Raw genomic sequence first — 20,181 nt, 5'->3', positions numbered from 1 at the left:
AGGGGGCCAGCTGCTTCCCGCCCCGCTTGTGGAGTGCCTTTCTCCTGTGTGTGCTGCCTGCCGTCTGTGGTTTTGTGCTCCAGAGAGTCTTGAGTTTCTGTGACAAAGCATAAGCGCTTTTCTTTGCTAAGTGAGTTAACGATGCCCAAACACCGGCTCCTGCTGGGAACAGAGCGGTTGTAAAGCGGCCACTGCCAGGCCTTTGTTGGAGAGCACTCAGCCAGCTCCCCAGGGCGCCCAGGCTTCTGAGAGTGCTGGACAGAGGCCGCCATCTCTCCAAGCCAAGGGCCCGGAGCTGCCAGGGTCACCGTCTCCTTTGCACGGCTGGATCTGGACCTGGAGCTTCCTGCCCACTCGAGGGAGTGAGGGAAGTGGGAAGATGATCCCTGTCTTGGACTTCTGGGGGCCTCATCACCCAAAGACTCCTCCCCCCACCCTCCCACCCCCGCCCCCAGGCAGAGGAGGGGCCACGGCCTGATGTGCTGCCCTGGCCGGCTCAGAGTGGCTGGATGAAGCCGGCTGGCAGTGGACCAACTCCAACACTTTCTGAAAGAGTCATTGAGGAAAAGCTGCCACCTGTGGCCCTGGCATCCCATATGGGCACCAGTTTGAGTCTTGGCTGCTCCACTTCTAATCCAGTTCCCTGCTAATGCACCTGGGAAAGCAGTAGAAGATGGCTGAAGTCCTTGGGCCCCTGCATCCATGTGGGGGACCCGAAAGAAGCTCCTGGCTGGCTCCTGGCTTCTGACCGGCTCAGCCCCTACTGTTGTACCCACTGGAGAAGTGAACCAGCAGATGGAAGATCTCTCTCGGTCTTTCACTCTCTCTCTCTGTAAATAAATAAATAAATCATTTAAAAGAGTGAAAGCAATAAAAGAACTTTAACAAAAAACTTTCAATGCCCTGGTCCGTGCCTTCCCGCTCCTAATTTCTACCACCCACTAAAAGTGATTTTCAATGTTTTCGGCTTTTTCTCGTGATACTTGCAAACTTGTGATACTTGTAACTTGGCGTCTTAATTTTGATGCTTAGATATTATTTATCGACATTCTGTTATGGAAGTTAAAAGGTCTCTCACACTGTCTTTCTCATCTGAGTATACTTTAAAGTTTGTGAAAATTGCAATGAAAAGATAAATTTATTTCCGTACCAAAGAAATAAAGCCCAGCCATAATTTTTTTTCACAAGCTTTTTGAAGCTTTTTCAGATGCATGGGTTTAGATATTATTTCTAAATCAACTTTTCTTTCCGTTCCCCACAAACTTTTTGAGGTGCCCTTGTATCTTTATATCACACTTTTATTTTAATATTCAATTAAAAATATATTTATTTGAAAGGTAGAATGACAGAGAGAACAAGACAGGGAAAAAGATCTTCCATCCACTGGCTCATCCACCAAATGGCCAACTCGGGGCCAAACTGAAGCCAGGAGCCAGGAGCTTCTTCCGGGTCTCCCATACAGGTGCAGGAGCCCAAGAACTTGGGCCATCTTCCACTGCTTTCCCAGACCATAGCAGAGAGCTGGATCAGAAGTGGAGCAGCTGGGACTTGAACCGGTGCCCATATGGGATGCTGGTGCTGCAGACCGGGGCTTTACCCACTACACCACAGCGCCGGCCCCTAAAACGTTTTCTTCCGTTCCCTGCGCTGTCTCTATTATCTCTGATTTGTGAGTATTTTCTGCTTGTTTTATGTGGTTTGGCTTCTGTCATTCATATGTGGAGACTTTCCTGAAAGCCTGCCAACGCTTCGAGTGTCCACTTGAATTGCGGAGAGGCACGGCCTGGGGAGCCCGTGTACTCGGGCAGCACTCTGGCTTGTCGGAGCTCATGTTTGAGTCGCTGGGGGCTCACTGCTCTGGTCCTTGGAGCTGCTGTCTTTGTAGGCAGAAACCACCGGGCCCTGTGACCAGAGCTGGTAAAAGGAGTTGGAGACCCCCGGGGGGCTCGCTCTGAGAACCCTCATGTCTGCGGCCCCTCCCCAAGCTGTTGCCCGTGCAGCCGGGGCACCCCCAGAGAGGCGTCTCGGTTGCCGCTGGTGGTGTCACAAGGGTTTGTGGCGGGGGGAGTGGATCTGAGCGTCACTGTGCGGACTTCACACCAATCCCCACACCTGATAGCACCCGGACAGTGGGCTTCGGGGGGCGTGGCTGGGTCCTGCGGTGTGGCTCGACCTGTGTCTTCCTGGGGTCCCCGTCTGCCAGCAGCCTGCTCAACCTCTCCTTTTGGTCAAATCAGCTTCCGCCAGCCACCTGCTTCCTGCTGGGCTCTTGTTTCCTTTGGGTGTCTGCGGCCTGTGTTCGTCCTGTGTCTGAGAACTGGTATTTCCCCAGGGGGCGGGGGGAGGGGGCGCCCATGCTGGATGCCTGTGTTGTGGGTGGTACCTTAACCTGCTGCGCCACACAGCGCCCGCACCCAGGAATGGATGGTTTCCAAGACAGTTTGGATTCACCATTGTAGTCTCATTTCAGCCTCAAAAATAAGGCTTTGCAGGAGGCGCCAAGGAGTGTCGTTTGTGAGCAGAAAAAATAAGGTTTGGGTGGCTGTCATGGAGCGAAACTGTACTAACACGCTCGTCGACTGTGGGGGATTATTTAAGATTGCTGAGAGAGACCGAGACGGCCCCCAGTTGCTGCCTCAGGTTTCTGATTGGTCAGAGATCCCGGGTCTCCGAATTCTTGGTGGTGGTGATGCAGAGTGGAGAGAAATGGCCCGCCCTTGCTGCTCAAAGAAAGGCTTCTGTTTCAGTTCAGGGCCAGAGTGGGGAGCTGAGCTGTCTCTTTGTCCCCCTCAACCCCCAGCTGGGGTGGGGGAAGCCAGTCTGGGGGCTGGATGAGTCCCTGGAGCATCGGGCCGGCCCTGCCAAGGCAGCTGCGGGGGGTCTCGGGATTCCGTGCACCTGCATCAGGCTGATTTTTGAATTGATCATTTGGTGTGGTCGCCGGATGATGTCCTAATGGATGTCCACTTGGCCCTGGGCAGAGGAAGCTTCTCCGGATCTGCCGCAGGGTAAGTGGGAGCGGGGAGCGTGGTGGGGCGGGAGGGGGGCCCTCATGCCTCCAAAGGACTCAGCGGGCCCCTGGTCAGCCGGGTGTGGCCCCAGGCTGGCGCTCAGATGCCCTGTACACTCCGTACGTAGCACCCTGCGGCCTGGGACTTCCGAAGCCAGGATTCGAGGTCACACAGTTGGGTGCCAGGACCTGGTGCTCCGTGCAGCTCCTGCCCCAGCTGCTGCACTGCGGACTCAGCCCATGGTGGGGGAAACACTGGGGTCCTGGCCCTTGCCGAGGGCGAATCAGGAACAAAGTGGTCAGTTCCAGGCTGTTCCTGGGCCAGGCTGTTCCACAGGCCCTGGGTGAAGCATTGCACACACATCCTGAAGGCACGGGAAGTCAGCCTGACCAAGCCTTGCTGGGGTCTGCATCCCCAAATAGAGCTTTGAAAGGCAGAGCGAGTGTTCCCCAGCTCAGGAAAGAGCGAGGAAGAGAGAGTCTAATGCAGAACACGTTTTTCCCTCCCCGGATCTCCCTCCCCCACCCCATCCATGTTCGTCGCATTCCTTATACACGGTCATGGGAAAGAGCAGTGAGTTGTGATTCGAGTTGTGATTAAAAGCTACACAATCAGAAGAGTGAAGTAATTTCCACTGAAGCAAGATCATGTTTTCTTTAAAAAAGATTCACTTGTTTATTTGAAAGGCACACTTACAGACAGAGAAAGGGAGGGGGAGAAGAGGGAAGGGGAGGGGGAGAGGGGAGGAGAGGAGGAGGGGGAGGAGGATGGGGAGAGGGAGGGAGAGGAGGATGGGGGAGGGAATCTTCCATCTATTGGTTCACTCCCCAGATGGCCACAACAGCCAGAGCTGGGCCGGGTTGAAGCCAGGAGCGAAGAGCCTCATCCGGGTCTCCCACGTGGGTGCAGGGAGCCAAGCACTTGGGCCATCTTCTGCTTTCCCAGGTGCATTAGCAGGGAGCTGGATTGGAAGTGGAGCAGCCGGGACTTGAACCTGCGCCCATGAGGGATGCTGGTGTTGCAGGCGGAGGCTTTACCTGCTATGCCACCACCGTGGTCCCAGCCATGTCTTTTTAAACTGAGTCATGGTGTGGGTGAGAGAGCATGGTGTCTGGGGTTAGGTGTGGGTTCTAATCCCAATTCTCTTGTGCTGTTCTTACTTACCCTGAGTCCTTCTACTGACCCGGAATAGAATGATGGTGGCTTGTTTTCAGAACATTTTTCAGAGTTTATTTTTGTGTGTTTATGAGAGAGACAGTGGGAGAGCGCCCATCCACTGGTTCACTCCTCAAATGCCCACAATGGCCAGAGCAGGGCCAGGCCAAAGCTTGGATCCTGGAATTTAACCCAGGTCTCCCACATGAGTAGTAGGGACCCAAGTACTTGGGCCATCATCTGCTGCCTCTCAGAGTGCACAGCAGAGCTGGGGATTGGATCGGGGCCTTCCAGCAGGGGGTGGGGGCATCCTAGCCAGCGCCCAAACTGCCAGGCTAAACACCTGCCCCGCGATGCCTTCTGAACAGGACTGCTGTGGGCAGCAGCCAGGGAGGCACCAATGGAGCAGCTCTCCCAGCTGCTGTCGGTGGGGGCCCGCGTCCCTGCAGGAGAGACGTAGCCATCCGACAGCAGGGAGGACTCCCGGCCTGAGCCTTTGAGACTTAGTGCACAAGCCAAGGCTACCCCTTGGAGGTCCTCACTCCTTTGCCTGTGGCCTGCTTGTGACAAGTGCTTTCTCCCACTCCCATGTGTGTGTTTTGCAAGGGGCAGGCAGGGAGCAGACGCTTAATGAGCTGTGCAGTGGAGCAGGTGTGATCGTGACCCCCCACTGAACAGCTGGGTACACCATAGACGTGGAACCCGTGGCTGTGCCTGTCCAGCAGCGGACTCTGCTGTGTTGCGTTCACTGCACGTGCACCTGCTGGCCTCACCGTGCCCCAGTGCAATGTGAGGGGAGAGTCAAGTGCACCCAGAAGCAGGGGCCAGTGCACGCGTAGGGTAGGGGAAAGAGTTTGAAGGAAGGAACTCGCTGGGCAGCTTGAGCCAGCCTGGGGGCCAGGGCTGATCCCGGGGTGCCTGGAGCCTTCTGGTCAGTAGGGCCCAGCTCTCTTCTGCCCCAGGTGGGGGTGAGGCCTGTCTCAGGCCGAGGGTGGAACTGGGGGTCTGAGTTAAGGAGGCGCCAGGGTCTGGAGCGCTGTAAGAAAAAGCAGGCAGTGAGAGAGTCTTTCACTGGCTGATGTTGATGCTTTCGTTAGAGGTTTGTTCTGAGCGCTTCCTCCTGGTTATTCATGGATTAGCCAAGGCTGTGCTTCTCCAGTCAACTAAATAGCAAATAATAAAGTCTTCTTGGGGCTGGGTTGTGGTGCAATGGATTAAGCCACCGTCTGTGAGGCCGACATCCTGTATAGGCACCAGTTCCTGTCCTGGCTGCTCCACTTCTGATCCAGCTCCCTGCTAATGCGCCTGGAAAGCAGCGGAGGATGGCCTAAGTGCTTGGCCCCTGCACCCACATGGGAGACCTGGATGGAGTTCCAGGCTCCTGGCTTTAGTCTGGCCATGCCTGAACCACTGTGGCCTATTTAGGGAGTGAACTGTTGGGTGGAAGAGTCTCTCAGTGTCTATGACACTCTGTCTTTCAAATCTTTTAACAAATATTTATTTATTTATTTGAAAGGCAGAGTTACACAGAGAGGAAAGGCAGAGAAAGAGAGAGAGAGGTCTTCCATCCACTGGTTCACTCCCCAATTGGCCGCAATGGTCAGAGCTGTGCTGACCCGAAGCCAGAAGCCAGGAGCTTCTTCCAGGTCTCCCATGTAGGTGCAGGGGCCCAAGGACTTGGGCCATCTTCTACTGCTTTCCCAGGCCGTAGCAGAGAGCTGGATCAGAAGTGGAGTTGCTGGGTCTCGAACTGGCACCCATATGGGATGCTGGCGCTTCAGGCCAGGGTGTTAACCCACTGCTGCACAGCGCTGGCCCCCGGGGAAGTAATTCTGATAATAAATTAGAAGCATCCACTAGCTGTAGCTGAAGCATTTCACAATCCCTATACTGGACTCAGAACATCAATAGACCTCATTTTAATCTGAAAAAGGAAACAATAAAAAGAGACAAATACAAGGGGGCATCAAAAACGTGGGTGGAGAAGTGTGATGAAGAGATCGCAGGCATTGTCTGTGCGTATGCGTGTGGAAGCCCCCTGTGTGAGTCGATTTTGGGAAGCAGAGAATCTCACAGCTGCCTCCAGCAAGGATTGAGACAGCACTCAGCACCACAAACTCGGGGCAGGACCAGGAGCAGGGTTCGCCCCTGGGGAAAAGCCTTGGACTTCACACAGGAAGTACCTTCTGTCACTGGATTTTTGCCTTTTCATTTTACCCTCTCATGCTGCCACATGGTTGGGTTGTTGTCTTAGAATGCTCGGTGCACAGGTTGTGCTGAGGTTGTAGCTGAGATGCTGGGTACACAGGTTGGGCTGTAGTTGTAGCTGAGGTGCTGGGTGCACAGGTTGGGCTGTAGTTGTAGCTGAGATGCTGGGTGCACAGGTTGGGCTGTAGTTGTAGCTGAGATGCTGGGTGCACGGTTGGGCTGAGGTTGTAGCTGAGGTACCAGATGCACAGGTTGGGCTGTGGTTCTAGCTGAGATGCTGGGGGCATGAGTTGAGCTGAGGTTGTAGTTGGGTGCACAGGTTGGGCTGAGGTTGTAGCTGAGGTGCTGGGTGCACAGGTTGGGCTGTAGTTGTAGCTGAGGTGCTGGGTGCATGGGTTAGGCTGTAGTTCTGGCTGAGACATTGGGTGCATGGGTTGGGCTGATGTTGTAGCTGAGGTGCTGGGTACACAGGTTGTCCTGATGTTGTAGTTGAGGTGCTGGGTACACAGGTTGGGCTGATGTTGTAGTTGAGGTGCCAGGTGCACAGGTTGGGCTGATTTTGTGGTTGAGGTGCTGGGTGCATGGGTTGGGCTGTGGTTGTAGTTGAGGTTCAGGGTACACAGGTTGGGCTGATGTGGTAGCTGAGGTTCTGAGTGCATGGGTTGGGCTGTGGTTGTGGCTGAGGTGCCAGGCACACGGGTTGGGCTGTGGTTGTAATTGAGACACTGGGGTACACAGGTTGTGTGATGTGGTTCAGGTTCTGGGTGCATGGGTTGGGCTGTGGCTGTGGCTGATGTTCTGGGTCCTAACGTCTCCTCTCCCTGTCCCGCTCCTGTCTAGCACTGAGGATGAAAATCAAGGAGGTGAAGAAAGAAAACGGCGACAAGAAGATCGTCCCCAAGAAGAAGAAGCCGCTGAAGCTGGGCCCCATCAAGAAGAAGGAACTGAAGAAGCTGGTCCTGTACCTGAAGAACGGGGCGGACTGCCCCTGCCACCAGCTGGACAACCTGAGCCACCACTTCCTCATCATGGGCCGCAAGGTGAAGAGCCAGTACCTGCTCACCGCCATTCACAAGTGGGACAAGAGGAACAAGGAGTTCAAGAACTTCATGAAGCGCATGAAAAACCACGAGTGCCCCACTTTTCAGTCGGTCTTCAAGTGACGCTCGCGGGGCGGGCTGGGGCGCGGCCGGCCCAGGATGCTGGGGTGGGAGGTTCTCTCACTGAGCCCTGAAACCCAGCTGGCTTTGTTCTTGCTGCCTCCTCGCTCCCTGCCCCCACAGTAGCCAGGCTCACACCCCCTAGTCCAGCCACGTCCAGGTCGAGTGAGTGCCCTTTAGACTAGGAAAGGCCCTCAGACCCGCACAAGGGAACAGCAGTCCCCGTGCATAACCAGAGACGCATGGAGTCCCTAAGAGAAATTTCTTTTTTGGCCAGTTCGCAAAGGGGTTTGGGGAAGACAAACACAAAAAAGAGCGAGGGCTGGCATCGGAGACGAAATGCTGTGCCTTTCTTGGTGTCGTCACAAATCGCGTGTGGCTCTGCTGGCCGATCTGTGCCTTTGGGACTAGAACATTCTATCGGCAAGTCACGTCGCTTTCCCTTCCAGAGCGGTTTCCCTGTCTGCCCACTCCGGACAGAAGGGGACTCACCCCACGCTGAGGAGTCGAGCCCCGTTGCGGGATGTAGTCACGAGTGCAGGATGGAAGAAGGTACATGCACAAGATGTAATGGGGGAAGCCGAGGGCCCCACCTGCTCTGCCCTCAGCTTTCTGCACATGGCCATCTTCTGCTCTGACTCAGCCAGTCTCAGAGGCCTGGGGGACACAGTGGAGGAGGCACGGCCCTGCCTCAGACCCGTGGAGGGACCCCAGAACCTGCCCTTGCGCAGGGAGACGAGAAAGGCGGCAGGGGCGAAGGAGATGGGGCTGCTCAGGCCGAGAAGGCAGTGAAGAGTGATTTTCCAAAAAGACAGGCTGGGTGGTGAGCCTGGGTGTGCGGCTTCGTTGTCTTATCTCATCTGTTTGCTCGTGTCTCGGCATCCCTCCCACCAGCTCCCAAAGCCCACTTCCTCATCAAGGTTCCGGGAAAAGCCGACACTCAGCATCTGAAAGGTGTCCAGGGCCCCAACGGGAGGGAGGGCACCCAGGTGTGGTCAGCTGTGCTGCTCCCTCCTCGGGTCTTCCTGGTTGGGTGCTTTCCTTTCCTGCCAGGAAGAAATGGACTCCTTTCAATTCCACTGTCTACGGCTCAAAGGGATTTCCTGCCTCCTGCCCTTCTCTCTCTCTCTCTCTCTCTCTCTCTCTCTCTCTCTCTCTCCCTCCCCCTCTCTCTCCGTCTCTCTCCCTCCCTCTCTCTCATTTCTGCAGTGGGAAAGCTGGCACCAGTCCCCATCCGAGGAGACAGCATCAAAGGCCAAGCCTTCCCCAGGTACCCTAAGATGCTCCCCAGAGCTCCCTGATTAGTGGGCGGGGCAGGTGACTAGCTCACTTAGGTTCGCTGCTCTTGGCCGGTGCAAACCAGGAACGTTTGTCACCTGATTCTTCAGTGACCGTCCCCAGTACGTTTGCCCCCGAGACACGGATCACAGCAGGGGCGCTGCCAGGTATCACCCGGGAGCTCCCCCTCCCGCCCGGCCCCAGGCCCACACAGAACGTGGGCGATGTTTCCAATCACTCCCAGAGACTGCAGTCCGAACACCAGCACAGCAGCTCGGTCACCTGCCCTCAGGCCATCCTGATGTGGTGACCGGCTCGCAGGCACTGGCAGCCTTGTCTAGTTCTTTGACCTTGGATCAGACAGCGTCGGGGGTGGGGATGCCTGGTTGGCCTGTGGGTTCAGGTGTGTGCGTGCGTGTATATACGTATTAGCTAAGTAGACATTTTCTCCTCTTCTCTGATCGGTCTCACAGGTGCCTGGGGCCGGGCTGGCAGGGAGGGGGGTGGTGAGTGCAGAGATCAGGGGGCCGGGGCTGCCTGCTCCTTCTGCCAAAGTGCCTTGGGCAGCCGCAGGCCCCGCCCTCCCCAGAGTGAGCCTTAGGGGAGGGGTCGTCCAGGCTGCTAGCAGTCTCCGGGGTGAGGGGACACCAGCTCTCTCTGTCTCACGTCAGCCAGTTCAGGACCCAAAGGGAGGCTGCCGTCGGGCCCAAAGCTGCGCCATGAGCCCCTGTTTCTCCCAACAAAGGATGTAAGAGAACCAGCGTGCAGGCTTGTTGGCGCCGCCGCCATCGGTTTCCAAACGCGGACGGAGGTTGTTACAGCTCGCTGGGATTTGCAACACGTGGCTCAGGCTGTGGGGGATGCTGGTAGTCTGTTTAGAAGGCAGAAGGTGAGGTGAGGATTCCAAGGACATTTCGCTACTGAAGTAGCCCGTGTGGCCCTTGGCTCTTGTGTCTGAGGGTGAGCACACGGAGCACCGCTCCCCAAGGCAGGTTCTGACCAGAGCGCCCGTTCTCACTCGGGTCCACCAGTCGTATGGCTACAGCCACCCCAACCCCTGAACCTCGAATCCGGTCTTCTCATCATGCCCAGAGCTGGAGGGCTCGCACGGTCTGTTTTCAAAGTGCCCCCGTGGCGACTCCTGCGGGTGCCCAGGACGCGGGTGGAGTGCCCGCTCCGTCCGGTTCCCTCCCGGTCACCCTCCCTCCCCTTTGGGAGCCCCGACCTTGTTAGGAAAGCTTTGAATACTGTGAAAAGGTTTGCCATTCCATCTCATTTGCGGTGTTTTCTCTTAAACTGCACGCCCCCAGATGTTCTGCTTGGTATCGCTTATGTTAATAGCCATTCCCGAACGTGTGCATTTTATCCTCATGCTTTTGTTGTTGTTGTTGTTGTTTTTTTTGTTTCCTGCCATGTATCAGTATCACATGACTAAAATCACTCAGTTAATCAACAACCATGTGGGTGGTGATTTATTTCCCCTCTGCCTCCTCCCGTGGCCACACAGCTCCGTCCCGGGTGTCCTCTGTGGTGCCTTCTCATCTGAGTTCCGCAGCTTCTAGATGGCGTCTGGGCATGGGTGGGCCACAGGAGAGCCTGGTGGGCACCGCGGGCCGCCCTCCCCCCACCAGCCCCTTGGCCGTTACCATCTGCTCCCCAAGAGGAATTACACCTGCCTGAGAACTTCCGACCGCGCCCACCCCTTCGACTGGCAAGTGAAGACTCTAGGGTGTGATGTGGCCAGGGGTTTGGGAATGCGGGGCTCCCGAGTCTCCCTTGTGTGGGTCTCATGCCTGAGTGACACCTGTTGAAGCTCCGCCCAGCCCGAGCTGGTTCCTGCTAGGTTCTCAGCTTCTTGCCTGAGGAGTGCTTCTGCCTGACTTTGAACTCTAAGCAATTATGGGGGGATGATTTCAACTGATGTAGGTCCCTGGTTAATAAGTCACCTCCAAGCACAAGGCAGAAATGTGCAAATATTCCTGCTACCTCCAAACCACACCCAGCCACAGAGACACCATTTAAAACACTGATTAAGGCCCAGAGACCGAGGGAGACCAAAGAGACGGGGCTCCCAGCTGCTAGTTCACTCCCAAATGCCTGCAACAGCCAGAGCTGGGGGCCAGGAACTCCTGATCTCTCTTCACCGCTGCCTCCCTGTCGGGTGCATTAGCAGGAAGCCGGGGCCAGAAGCCAGGGCTGGGTGTGGAACCCAGGTGCTCCCCACGTAGGTCAAGGGCGTCTTCACCCGTGTCTTATCTGCCAGGCCCAGCACTGGTCCTGGGAGCTGCATTTCGTCTCCAGCTTCCTCCTAGGACCCTGGGTTGCAGCCATCTCCAAACCCCAGCCCTGGACCGGCTGGGGCTTGCTGCATAGTTAACCAACTGGTGGAACTGCCCGATGGCTGAGGAATTCCGGGGATTTGATGGCAGAATTGGGACTTGCATGCTCCATTGGCTCCCCATCTGGACGGTTTGAAACTCGGGTTATGGGCAGAGCCACAGAGGCCCCACCCACCAGGGAGTCTGGCCCAACTCCCTGTCAACCATACATGGGGTGAGGGTGGGGGCATGCTGCCTCACTCTCCCGTGACCCTTAGGGAGATCTGGATAATTCTGTCTCTAACAAGGAGGCCCACGATCTGAAGGAGTGAAGGCCCGGGGCATCGTGTCCAAGGGTGGGTGGCATAGGGTCAGCACCCCTGCCCCCGAGGCTGGCAGCTGGCCATGATAGTTAAATCAGGCCGTGTGTTGGGCCAGGTTTGGGGAAGGCCCCAAGGCTCCTGCAGAGAAGGAGGAGGAGGGGTGGGAGGAGGTGGCAGGAAGCCAGGAGCTAGAGAGGACCTGAGCACCATGGTAGTTAATGGCAGCGTGTGTGTCCCCGAGCGCAGACCGCACGCAGATCCTGCGTCCTCTCCAAGCGCACTGCTGCCTCCTGTTTGGGTGCCTGCCCTCGCACTGCCAGACTGGCAGCTGTTCCTGCCACAGAGGCTGGAGATAGGGGACGGAGGCGTTCCCCTGATGGAGTCGGAGGAGGGACAGGTTAGGTGTCCCCTGGACCCAGAGACGCGCTTCTGTGCAGTCAGCTGGCCACAGGGAAAGCACCCACTCTGCGCTGGCTTGGCTGGGCCCTCACAGGAAGCAAAGTGACAGCTGGTGTGTTCTGCCCACTTGGGCTCCTAGCGAAACCTCCCCTTCCTCCACCTCTTCCTGGTGACCCTGCCTCTGCCCCAAGCTGGGCAGCACAGCTCCGGGGCAGCACAGTTCCAGAACACCCCCGACCCCTCGCTGAGTCCATGGTCCAGAGAAAAGCCTCTCTTTCCTGAAGCATGCTTCCTCACCACCAGGCAATCATTTTTATTTAGAAGTGGTTTCGGTAGCCGGCGCCGTGGCTCACTAGGCTAATCCTCCACCTTGCGGCGCCGGCACACCAGGTTCTAGTCCCGGTCGGGGCGCCGGATTCTGTCCCGGTTGCCCCTCTTCCAGGCCAGCTCTCTGCTGTGGCCAGGGAGTGCAGTGGAGGATGGCCCAAGTGCTTGACCCCTGCACCCCATGGGAGACCAGGAGAAGCACCTGGCTCCTGCTATCGGATCAGCACAGTGGGCAGGCCGCGGAGGCCATTGGAGGATGAACCAACGACAAAGGAAGACCTTTCTCTCTGTCCACTCCGCCTGTAAAAAAAAAAAAAAAAGAGGTGGTTTCGGGGCCCACGCTGTGGCGTAGCAGATAAAGCCACTGCCTGCAGTGCTGGCATCCCACATGGGCATCCGTCCCTGTTCCAGCTGCTCCACTTCCGATCCAGCTCCTTGCTAATGCACCTGGGAAAAGCAGCAGAAGATGGCCAAGCCCTTGCATCCCTGCAGCCATGTAGGAGACTCGGAAGAAGATCCTGGCTCCTGGCTTTGGCCTAGCCCAGCACTAGCTATTGCAGCCATCTGGGGGAGTGAACCAAGAGATGAGATCTCTCTCTCTCTCCCCCTCCTTCCCTGTTTGCCTGTAGATAATTTTTTTAAAGGAAATGGCTTCAACTGCAGGAGAAAGTTATCAACTTCTTCATCTTTTTTTAAAAGAGTTATTTTATTTATTTGAAAATCAGAGTTATACAGAGAGAGAAGGAGAGGCAGAGAGAGAGAGAGAGGTCTTCCATCTGCTGGTTCACTCCCCCATTGGCCACAACGGCTGGAGCTGCGCCGATCCGAAGTCAGGAGCCAGGAGCTTCTTCTAGGTCTCCCACACGGGTGCAGGGGTCCAAGGACTTGGGCCATCTTCTACTGCTATCCCAGGCCATAGCAGAGAGCTGGATCAGAAGTGGATCAGCCAGGACTCAAACCAGTGCCCATATGGGATGCCGGCACTGCAGGCGGTGGCTTTACCCGCTATGCTACAGCGGCCGGCCCCGAGATCAACTTCTAAATCAAGGCAAAAAAAAAAAAAAAAAAAATTCACGGTGCCTTAAAAGGGAGAACGCACACGTGCCCGGCACAGGGTCACCCCTGTGCCCAGGGAGCACAGTGCTCCGGGTCTTTGTTGCTGTCGTTTTATCATCCCTGTTGTGTGCTCAGATGGCTGTGAGAGGTGTTTGGGAGTGTAATGGCCAGTGTCTTCCTGACTTTTTCCATGGCAGACCCTTTCGTGGTGCGCGCACTGTCACCTGCCTCCATTTCTGCCTGGCCCTTGGATGTCCCTGTCCTGTCTCCACAGGCGTTCAGGGCCCTGTGTTGCATGTGCTTGTCCCTCACAGGCTGAAGCCCTTGAGTGTGTGTATGTGTGCGGGGAGGGGGCAGGGAACTGGCCCAGCTGCTGGACCAAACATCAAGACAGACAAGCACCTGGCAGCCCTCCTGATTTGGGATTAGGCCAAAATCAGAGTGCGTTCTGCACTCCCACCCCCAAGTATGTCGGGGGAAATGTGACCCTTGTCTTTCTGATTCCTGTGCACTTAACTCATTAAAATGTTGATCTACAAAGCATGCAGGCTGGCCAACCCAATCTCTGGGGCTCTATCCCAAGCCAAACTTTTTTCTCTTTTTTTCTTTCTCTCTCTCTCTTTTTTTTTTTTTTCTTGACGACTCTTTTTGGGGAGGGTAGGTGGAGAGCCGGAATCAAAGGATTCATCTTGGAACTGGCTAGTTAGGTCTCGTGGGGAGGGACGCTTGGCACCAGCAGGCAAGGACAGGGACCCAGAGCTTGGGGGAGGATTGGACGAGTCTGATGCTTCCAGACCTAATCAGAACCACCTGGGCTGCCTCAAGCCCGGTTACTGTCCAGGCTGCACGAAGCATTTGACCTTGACCTGTGCTGAGAATGAGCCAGGACACATGAAAGGAAGACCAGAATCCACGGACAGCAATCAGTGTGTGTGCACAGAGCTCTGGAGGAGCCTGCAGCTCATGGGCCACGTCTGGCTCCTCTCCACACGAAATTCTAGAACCTGCCTCCCATGAATGCTAACTTACTCCTCTTCAAAAAAAATCCATCCCAGGGCCCATGTCGTTTGGTAGCGGGTGAAGCCGCCGGCTGCAACACTGCTGCTTACCATGGCAGCATCCTATTTGGTCACCGGTTCAAGTCCCGGCTGCTCCTCTTCTGATCCGCTTCCCTGCTAATGGCCTGGGGAAAGTAGCAGAAGATGGCCCAAGTCCTTGGGGGCCCAGCCACCTATGTGGGAGACCTGGAGGAAGCTCCTTGCTTTGGCTTGGCCTGGCCCTGGCCATTACTGAGATTTGGGGAATGAACCAGTGGATGGAAGCTCTGTCTCTCCCTCTCTCTCTGTAGCTCTGATTTTCAAATAAATAAATAAATCTTAAACAAATGTTTTGAAGTTTGACCTGGCTTTCCAGGTGATATGTGTCAGCTGTTGCCACTGCAGTGACATTAGGGGAGAATTGGTTTCCAATATTCCTTCCTTCCTTCCTTCCTTCCTTCCTTCCTTCCTTCCTTCCTTCCTTCCTTCCTTCCTTCCTTCCTTCCTTCCTTTTGATTTTTTTTTATTTTTTTGACAGGCAGAGTGAACAGTGAGAGAGAGAGACAGAGAGAAAGGTCTTCCTTTGCTGTTGGTTCACCTCCCAATGGCCGCCGCGGGCGTTGCACTGAGGCCGGTGCATTGCGCTGATCTGAAGCCAGGAGCCAGGTGCTTCTCCTGGTCTCCCATGGGGTGCAGGGCCCAAGCACCTGGGCCATCCTCCACTGCACTCCCGGGCCACAGCAGAGAGCTGGCCTGGAAGAGGGGCAACCGGGACAGAATCTGGCGCCCCAGCTGGGACTAGAACCTGGTGTGCCGGCACCACAGGCGGAGGATTAGCCTAGTGAGCCACGGCGCCAGCCCCTTCCTCTCTATATCTATCATCTATCTATCTATCTATCTATCTATATCTATCTATCTATCTATCTATCTATCTATCTATCTTTTTTAAGATTTACTTATTTGTTTGAAAGGCAGAGTTAGAGAGAGAATCTTCCATCTGCTGGTTCACTCCCTAAGTGGCTGCAATGGCTAGAGCTGGGACGACCCAAAGCCAGGAGCCAGGAGCCTCCTCCAGGTCTCCCATGCAGGTGCAGGGATCCAAGTACTTGGACCCTCTTCTGCTGCTTTCCCAGGCACATCAGTTGGGAGCTGGATCGGAAGTGGAGCAGCCGGGACTTGAACCGGCGTCCATAAGGGATGCCGGCACTGCAGGCAGCGGCTTTACCCACTACACCACAGCACCTGGCCCTCCAGCATGGCTTTGTCAGAGGCTTCAGGGGTGAACTCTGGATCGGAATCAGGGCTCCTAAAGCGCAGAGCCAGGGTCTGGAATGCCGAGTCCCTTCCTGCAGGATGTTTTCATCCCCTCATCTTCCAGGCCAGTTTAGTGCCTGCGCTCGGCACCCCTCCCCCCATGCAGGGAGCCAAGACACCAGCTGGCTTGCATCTCTGAAACATTTCCTTGGGGGCCTTTTATGTGAAGTGAATCCTTCAAGGTTCCTCGCAGTAGGGCCTGAAAAGCCAGATTCAGAAAGCAGGAGGAAAACGCCCCCAGCGTCAGAGCAACACGGCCAAGGGGTGCAGCCCCTGTGTGGCATGGGGGCCAGACAGAAAGGCTTCCGGATGGCTTCAGGCACAAACTCTGGAGAGAAGGAAGCTGGGTGCAAGGGTGGCTCCAAGGCTGGTCAGTGCCTGCTCCCCTGGGGTTGCTCCGAATCCCCAGGGCACACACGGTCCATGATTTTGTCTCGCTCTTTCTCTCGCCGAGTGGCATCCTGAGAAGAGTTATTCTACTGGAGTTGGCTTCAGACACGGTTCCTGCCGCGGGTACTTGGCCTAATGGTTAAGAAGTCCACGTCCCATGCTGGAGCACAAGGGTCTGATTCCCAGCTCCTGCTACGACTTCCAGCTTCCTGCTTATTCAGACCCTGGAGGTAACAGTGATGGCCCAACTGGTTGGGCCCCTGCCACTCTCTTGGGAGACCTGGATTGCGTTCCTGGCTCCCGCGTTTTGCCTCATCCAGCCCTGGCTACTGCTCGCATTTGGGGAGTGACCCAACTGATGGCAGCTCTCTTTCTCTGTTTATCTCTCTCTCTCTCTCTCTAATGAATAAATAAAAATTAAAGGAATGAAATACTGACACATGAAAAAAACGAAATACTGATAATTTGGTTATGTCAGCATTCAAAGTTCCTGTTCAACCATCAGAACACAAAGGTGACCCATAGAATGGGAGAAAATACTCTCAAATCAGGGCCAGCGCTATGGCACAACAGGTTAAGGCCCCAGTCTGCAGCACTGGCATCCCGTATGGGTGCCGGTTCAAGTCCCAGCTGCTCCTCTTCCAATCCAGCTCTCTGCTATGCTCTGGGAAAGCAGTGGAAGATGGCCCAAGTCTTTGGGTCCCTGTACCCGTGTGGGAGACCTGGAGGAAGCTCCTGGCTTCTGGCTTCGGATGAGCTCAGCTCTGGCCATTTCGGTCATTTGAGGAGTGAACCAGCGGAATGGAAGTGTGCGCGCGCTCTCTCTCTCTCTCCCCCTCTCCTTCTCTCTTGTGTAACTCTGACTTTCAAATAAATAAAATAATTATTTAAAAAATACTTGCAAATCATGTATCTGACAATGGATTAATATGCAGAATACATACAGAGAGATGGAGAGCTCCGAACCATGTGGCCCACTGGTCCGCGCCCCAGGTGCCTGCAACCCACTGGTGGAATCCGATCCTTTGAGCTATCACCTTGCCTCTCAGGGTGTGTGCTAGCAGGAAGCTGGAGTCAGGAGTCAGAGTAGGGATCACACCTAGGGACTCCAAAGCGGGGTGCAGGTGTCTTAACCAGTGTCGTGAGCACTGTGCCACTGTCTGTCCCTGCAGGGAAAGGCCGCCATCTCTTCCTGCTGCTTCCTCGGGCTCTCCCCTGCTTGCAGCCTCAGCCTTCTCTTTCCTCTCGCTCCAGCCTTCCTAGCATTGAGGGGTGGCAGGCTGGGGTCCCCTGGCCCTGCCCTGGAAGGAAGGGCAACCTCCTACCCAAAGGCTCCTTTAGACTGTCAGGCTCCTCTGATCTACAATAGGGCGGTTCAGGCTGAATCCCAGGCAGAGAGGTGGGAGGGAGCCCCGCCTGGCTCCTGTAGGGATACAATGTGGCTTCTTGGGCCTGCTGGCTGCCACCACTCCTGTGTGTTCTCAGATGCAGGAACCAAAGGAAGCCCCAATCACTCTCCTGCTGGGCATAGCATTCTCTCCCCAGCCCAGGGCTCTGCAGTCACGCCTTTGTGCCCCATGCACCAGGGGGCTTGCACCAAAGGGGTCTCCAGTCCGTCTTCCATCTGTCAAGTCTGTTTCCTGGTTTTTGGCACAGCTGACACTGGGCTCAGACACCCTGTGGGCTGGAAGGATCTGTCCTACAGGACTGGGACAGGAGACAGCTGGTGTCCCTGTTTCCTGGAGAGCTTGGCGAGGCATGGGGTCCTTTCCAAAGTGCCCACTTAGCAACCACCCCTGCCCCCCAATACTGATGGGGTTCCCTGGATCCTGGAGCTTTAGGCACTGGAGGGAAGAGGAATAGACGAGCCTGCTCCATCCAGCCCATAGCACAGTTGGTTATGTCACAGGTCGCAGAAAGGAGAGCGGTTGCCAAAGCAAGTTTCGTGGGTTCTTTGCTTCAGCTTAGTATAGAGATAAGAAGCCGGGAAACACTTTGCAAAAAAGGAAGCAAAAACTTTATCTTGATTTGCAAAGCAATACTGAAGCATCCAGTCTGAGAGGAGACCAGATGGAGAGCCCAGATCGGGACTCTGGCTTTGAGGAAGTGCCCGGGGTTTTTAAGGCATTGCTGTCTTTTCATTGGGTCGTTCTGTGGGGGTGCCCTTTGGACAGGGAGCGGGGTTGAATACGCTATATTACATACGCTTGGAGACAGCTGGGGGTCTCTTGGAGACAGCCCCGACTCCCCTTAGGGGCTCAGCCCCTTCCTCTGCTGGCTCTGGGTGGAAGATTGCAACTTGGTTGAAGCTGTGGTTAGCTCACTAGGCTAATCCTCCACTTTGTGGCGCCGGCACACCGGGTTCTAGTCCTGGTCGGGGCACTGGATTCTGTCCCGGATGCCCCTCTTCCAGGCCAGCTCTCTGCTGTGGCCAGGGAGTGCAGTGGAGGATGGCCCAAGTGCTTGGGCCCTGCACCCCATGGGAGACCAGGAGAAGCACCTGGCTCCTGCCATCGGATCAGCGTGGTGTGCTGGCCACAGCGCGCCGGCCATGGCGGGCATTGGAGGGTGAACCAATAGCAAAGGAAGACCTTTCTCTCTGTCTCTCTCTCTCACTGTCCACTCTGCCTGTCACACACACACACACACACACACACACAAACAAGCTCACACATACCGAAGAGGAGGCTGTAGTGGGGGGACGCCGGCCGGCCGGCCTGGATAAAAGCTTCCCAGCCATAGTTTGCAACCTGCTTGTGCGGGGACATCCCAGCTCCGTCTGTGGGGCCCACAAACCCCTAGCCCCACAGACGGCCTCAAGTTATTGGTAAAGTCAGGCTGACAGCCATTGCCCCAGCTGCTGCAAAGGAGGTAAAGATAAGAGGAAAGTGAGCCCTGCCCCCAGGTGTCCCACAGTCTCCTAGGAAGGTCAGCCCCCATGGCGGGTGGGGCATGGAAGGTATGGTAGGAGCGGTGTGGGGCCCTCTGCAGCAGGAGGCACGGCTGCAGGGCCTGGGGACCTGTTTCCCCAGTCATCGCGGTAACCAGACACCAGACAACAGTGACTTGGGAAGGAAAGAGGTTGGTTTGAGCTCATGACCTTGTAGGTTCCTGGGCCAGATTCGGCGGGCCCCATTGCTGACAGCCTGGTGTGGACGGGTCTCCCGTGGTGAGGAGGAGAGAGAGCACAGGGCTGGCCCTGGCAAGGCGCTGCCTCCCAAGGGCACGCCCCCAGGGTCTTAAGGTCCACCTCTGACACCATGTAGTAGGACTGCATTTCCACCCTCTTAGTGCCATTAGTGTTAAGACTTGGGATTTAAACTTTATTCTTAATTTTATTTTTTAAAAAGATTTATTTATTTGAGAGGCAGAGTTACAGAGAGAGGGAGAGACAGAGAGAGAGGGAGAGAGAAAGATGAGAGAGAGGGAGAGAGAGAGAGAGACAGAGAGAGAGATCTTCCAAATGCTGATTCACTCCTCAAATGGCTGCAAGGACCGGAGCTGGGTCAATCTGAAGCCAGGGCCCTGGAACTCCATCCTGTGGGTGCAGGGGCCCAGGGACTTGGGCCATCTTCTGCTGCTTTCGCAGGTGCATTAGCAGAGAGCTGTATGGGAAGTGGAGCAGCTTGGACTCAAACCAGTGCCTATATGGGATGCCAGTGCCAAGGGCAGAGGCTTAACCTACTATGCCACAGTGCCAGCCCTGAAACTTTTCTTTTTAAAAAGATGTACTTTATGTATTTGAATGGCAGAGTAACAGAAAGAGAGGGAGAGATATACAGAGAAAGCGATCTTCCATTTACTGGGTCACTTCCCAAATATGGGCCCAATGGCCCTGGGCTGGTCCAGGTCCAAGCCAGGAGCTCCACTGGGTCTCTCACATAAGGAACAGGGCCCAGGCACCTGGGCCATCTTCCACTGCTTTCCCAGGTGCCTTAGCAGGGAGCCGGATCAGAAGTGGAGCAGCTGGGACTCGAACAGGCGCCCATATGGGATATGGGTGTCACAGAAAGTGCCTTAACCTGCTGCGCCAAAGCACCAGCCCAGGCCCTGGGGTTTCAGCTATAAGTGCGTGTGTGAGCTTGGGGCCAAGTGCTTTCCAGACAGCAGCACTGTGCCACTGCTGGGAGAGCGTACCGCAGGCAGAGGGAGCAGGGAGTGTCCGGGCTGGGAGCCGACGTGGGGGAACCACTGCCTCAGCAGAA

General features: G+C 55.8%; 1 protein-coding gene across 2 annotated transcripts in view; it reads left to right on the top strand.

The window, feature by feature from the left end:
- The window catches only part of SFRP1 (secreted frizzled related protein 1), a 33,486-nt gene extending 23,218 nt beyond the window's left edge, over positions 1-10,268 (top strand). For both annotated transcript variants that reach the window (XM_089327367.1, XM_008273926.5), the window contains exon 3: positions 7,215-10,268. In XM_089327367.1, the coding sequence (XP_089183493.1) occupies positions 7,215-7,537 (323 nt within the window). In that variant the 3' untranslated portion in view covers positions 7,538-10,268. The remainder of the gene's footprint in view (positions 1-7,214) is intronic.
- Positions 10,269-20,181: the final 9,913 nt, after the last annotated feature.

This window comes from Oryctolagus cuniculus, chromosome 2, assembly GCF_051225735.1.
Source record: "Oryctolagus cuniculus isolate XC-2025 breed Fujian yellow rabbit chromosome 2, ASM5122573v1, whole genome shotgun sequence".
Taxonomy (NCBI): Eukaryota; Metazoa; Chordata; class Mammalia; order Lagomorpha; family Leporidae; genus Oryctolagus; species Oryctolagus cuniculus.
Note: the sequence above shows the minus strand (reverse complement) of the source record. Positions and strands in the feature narration are given on the sequence as shown.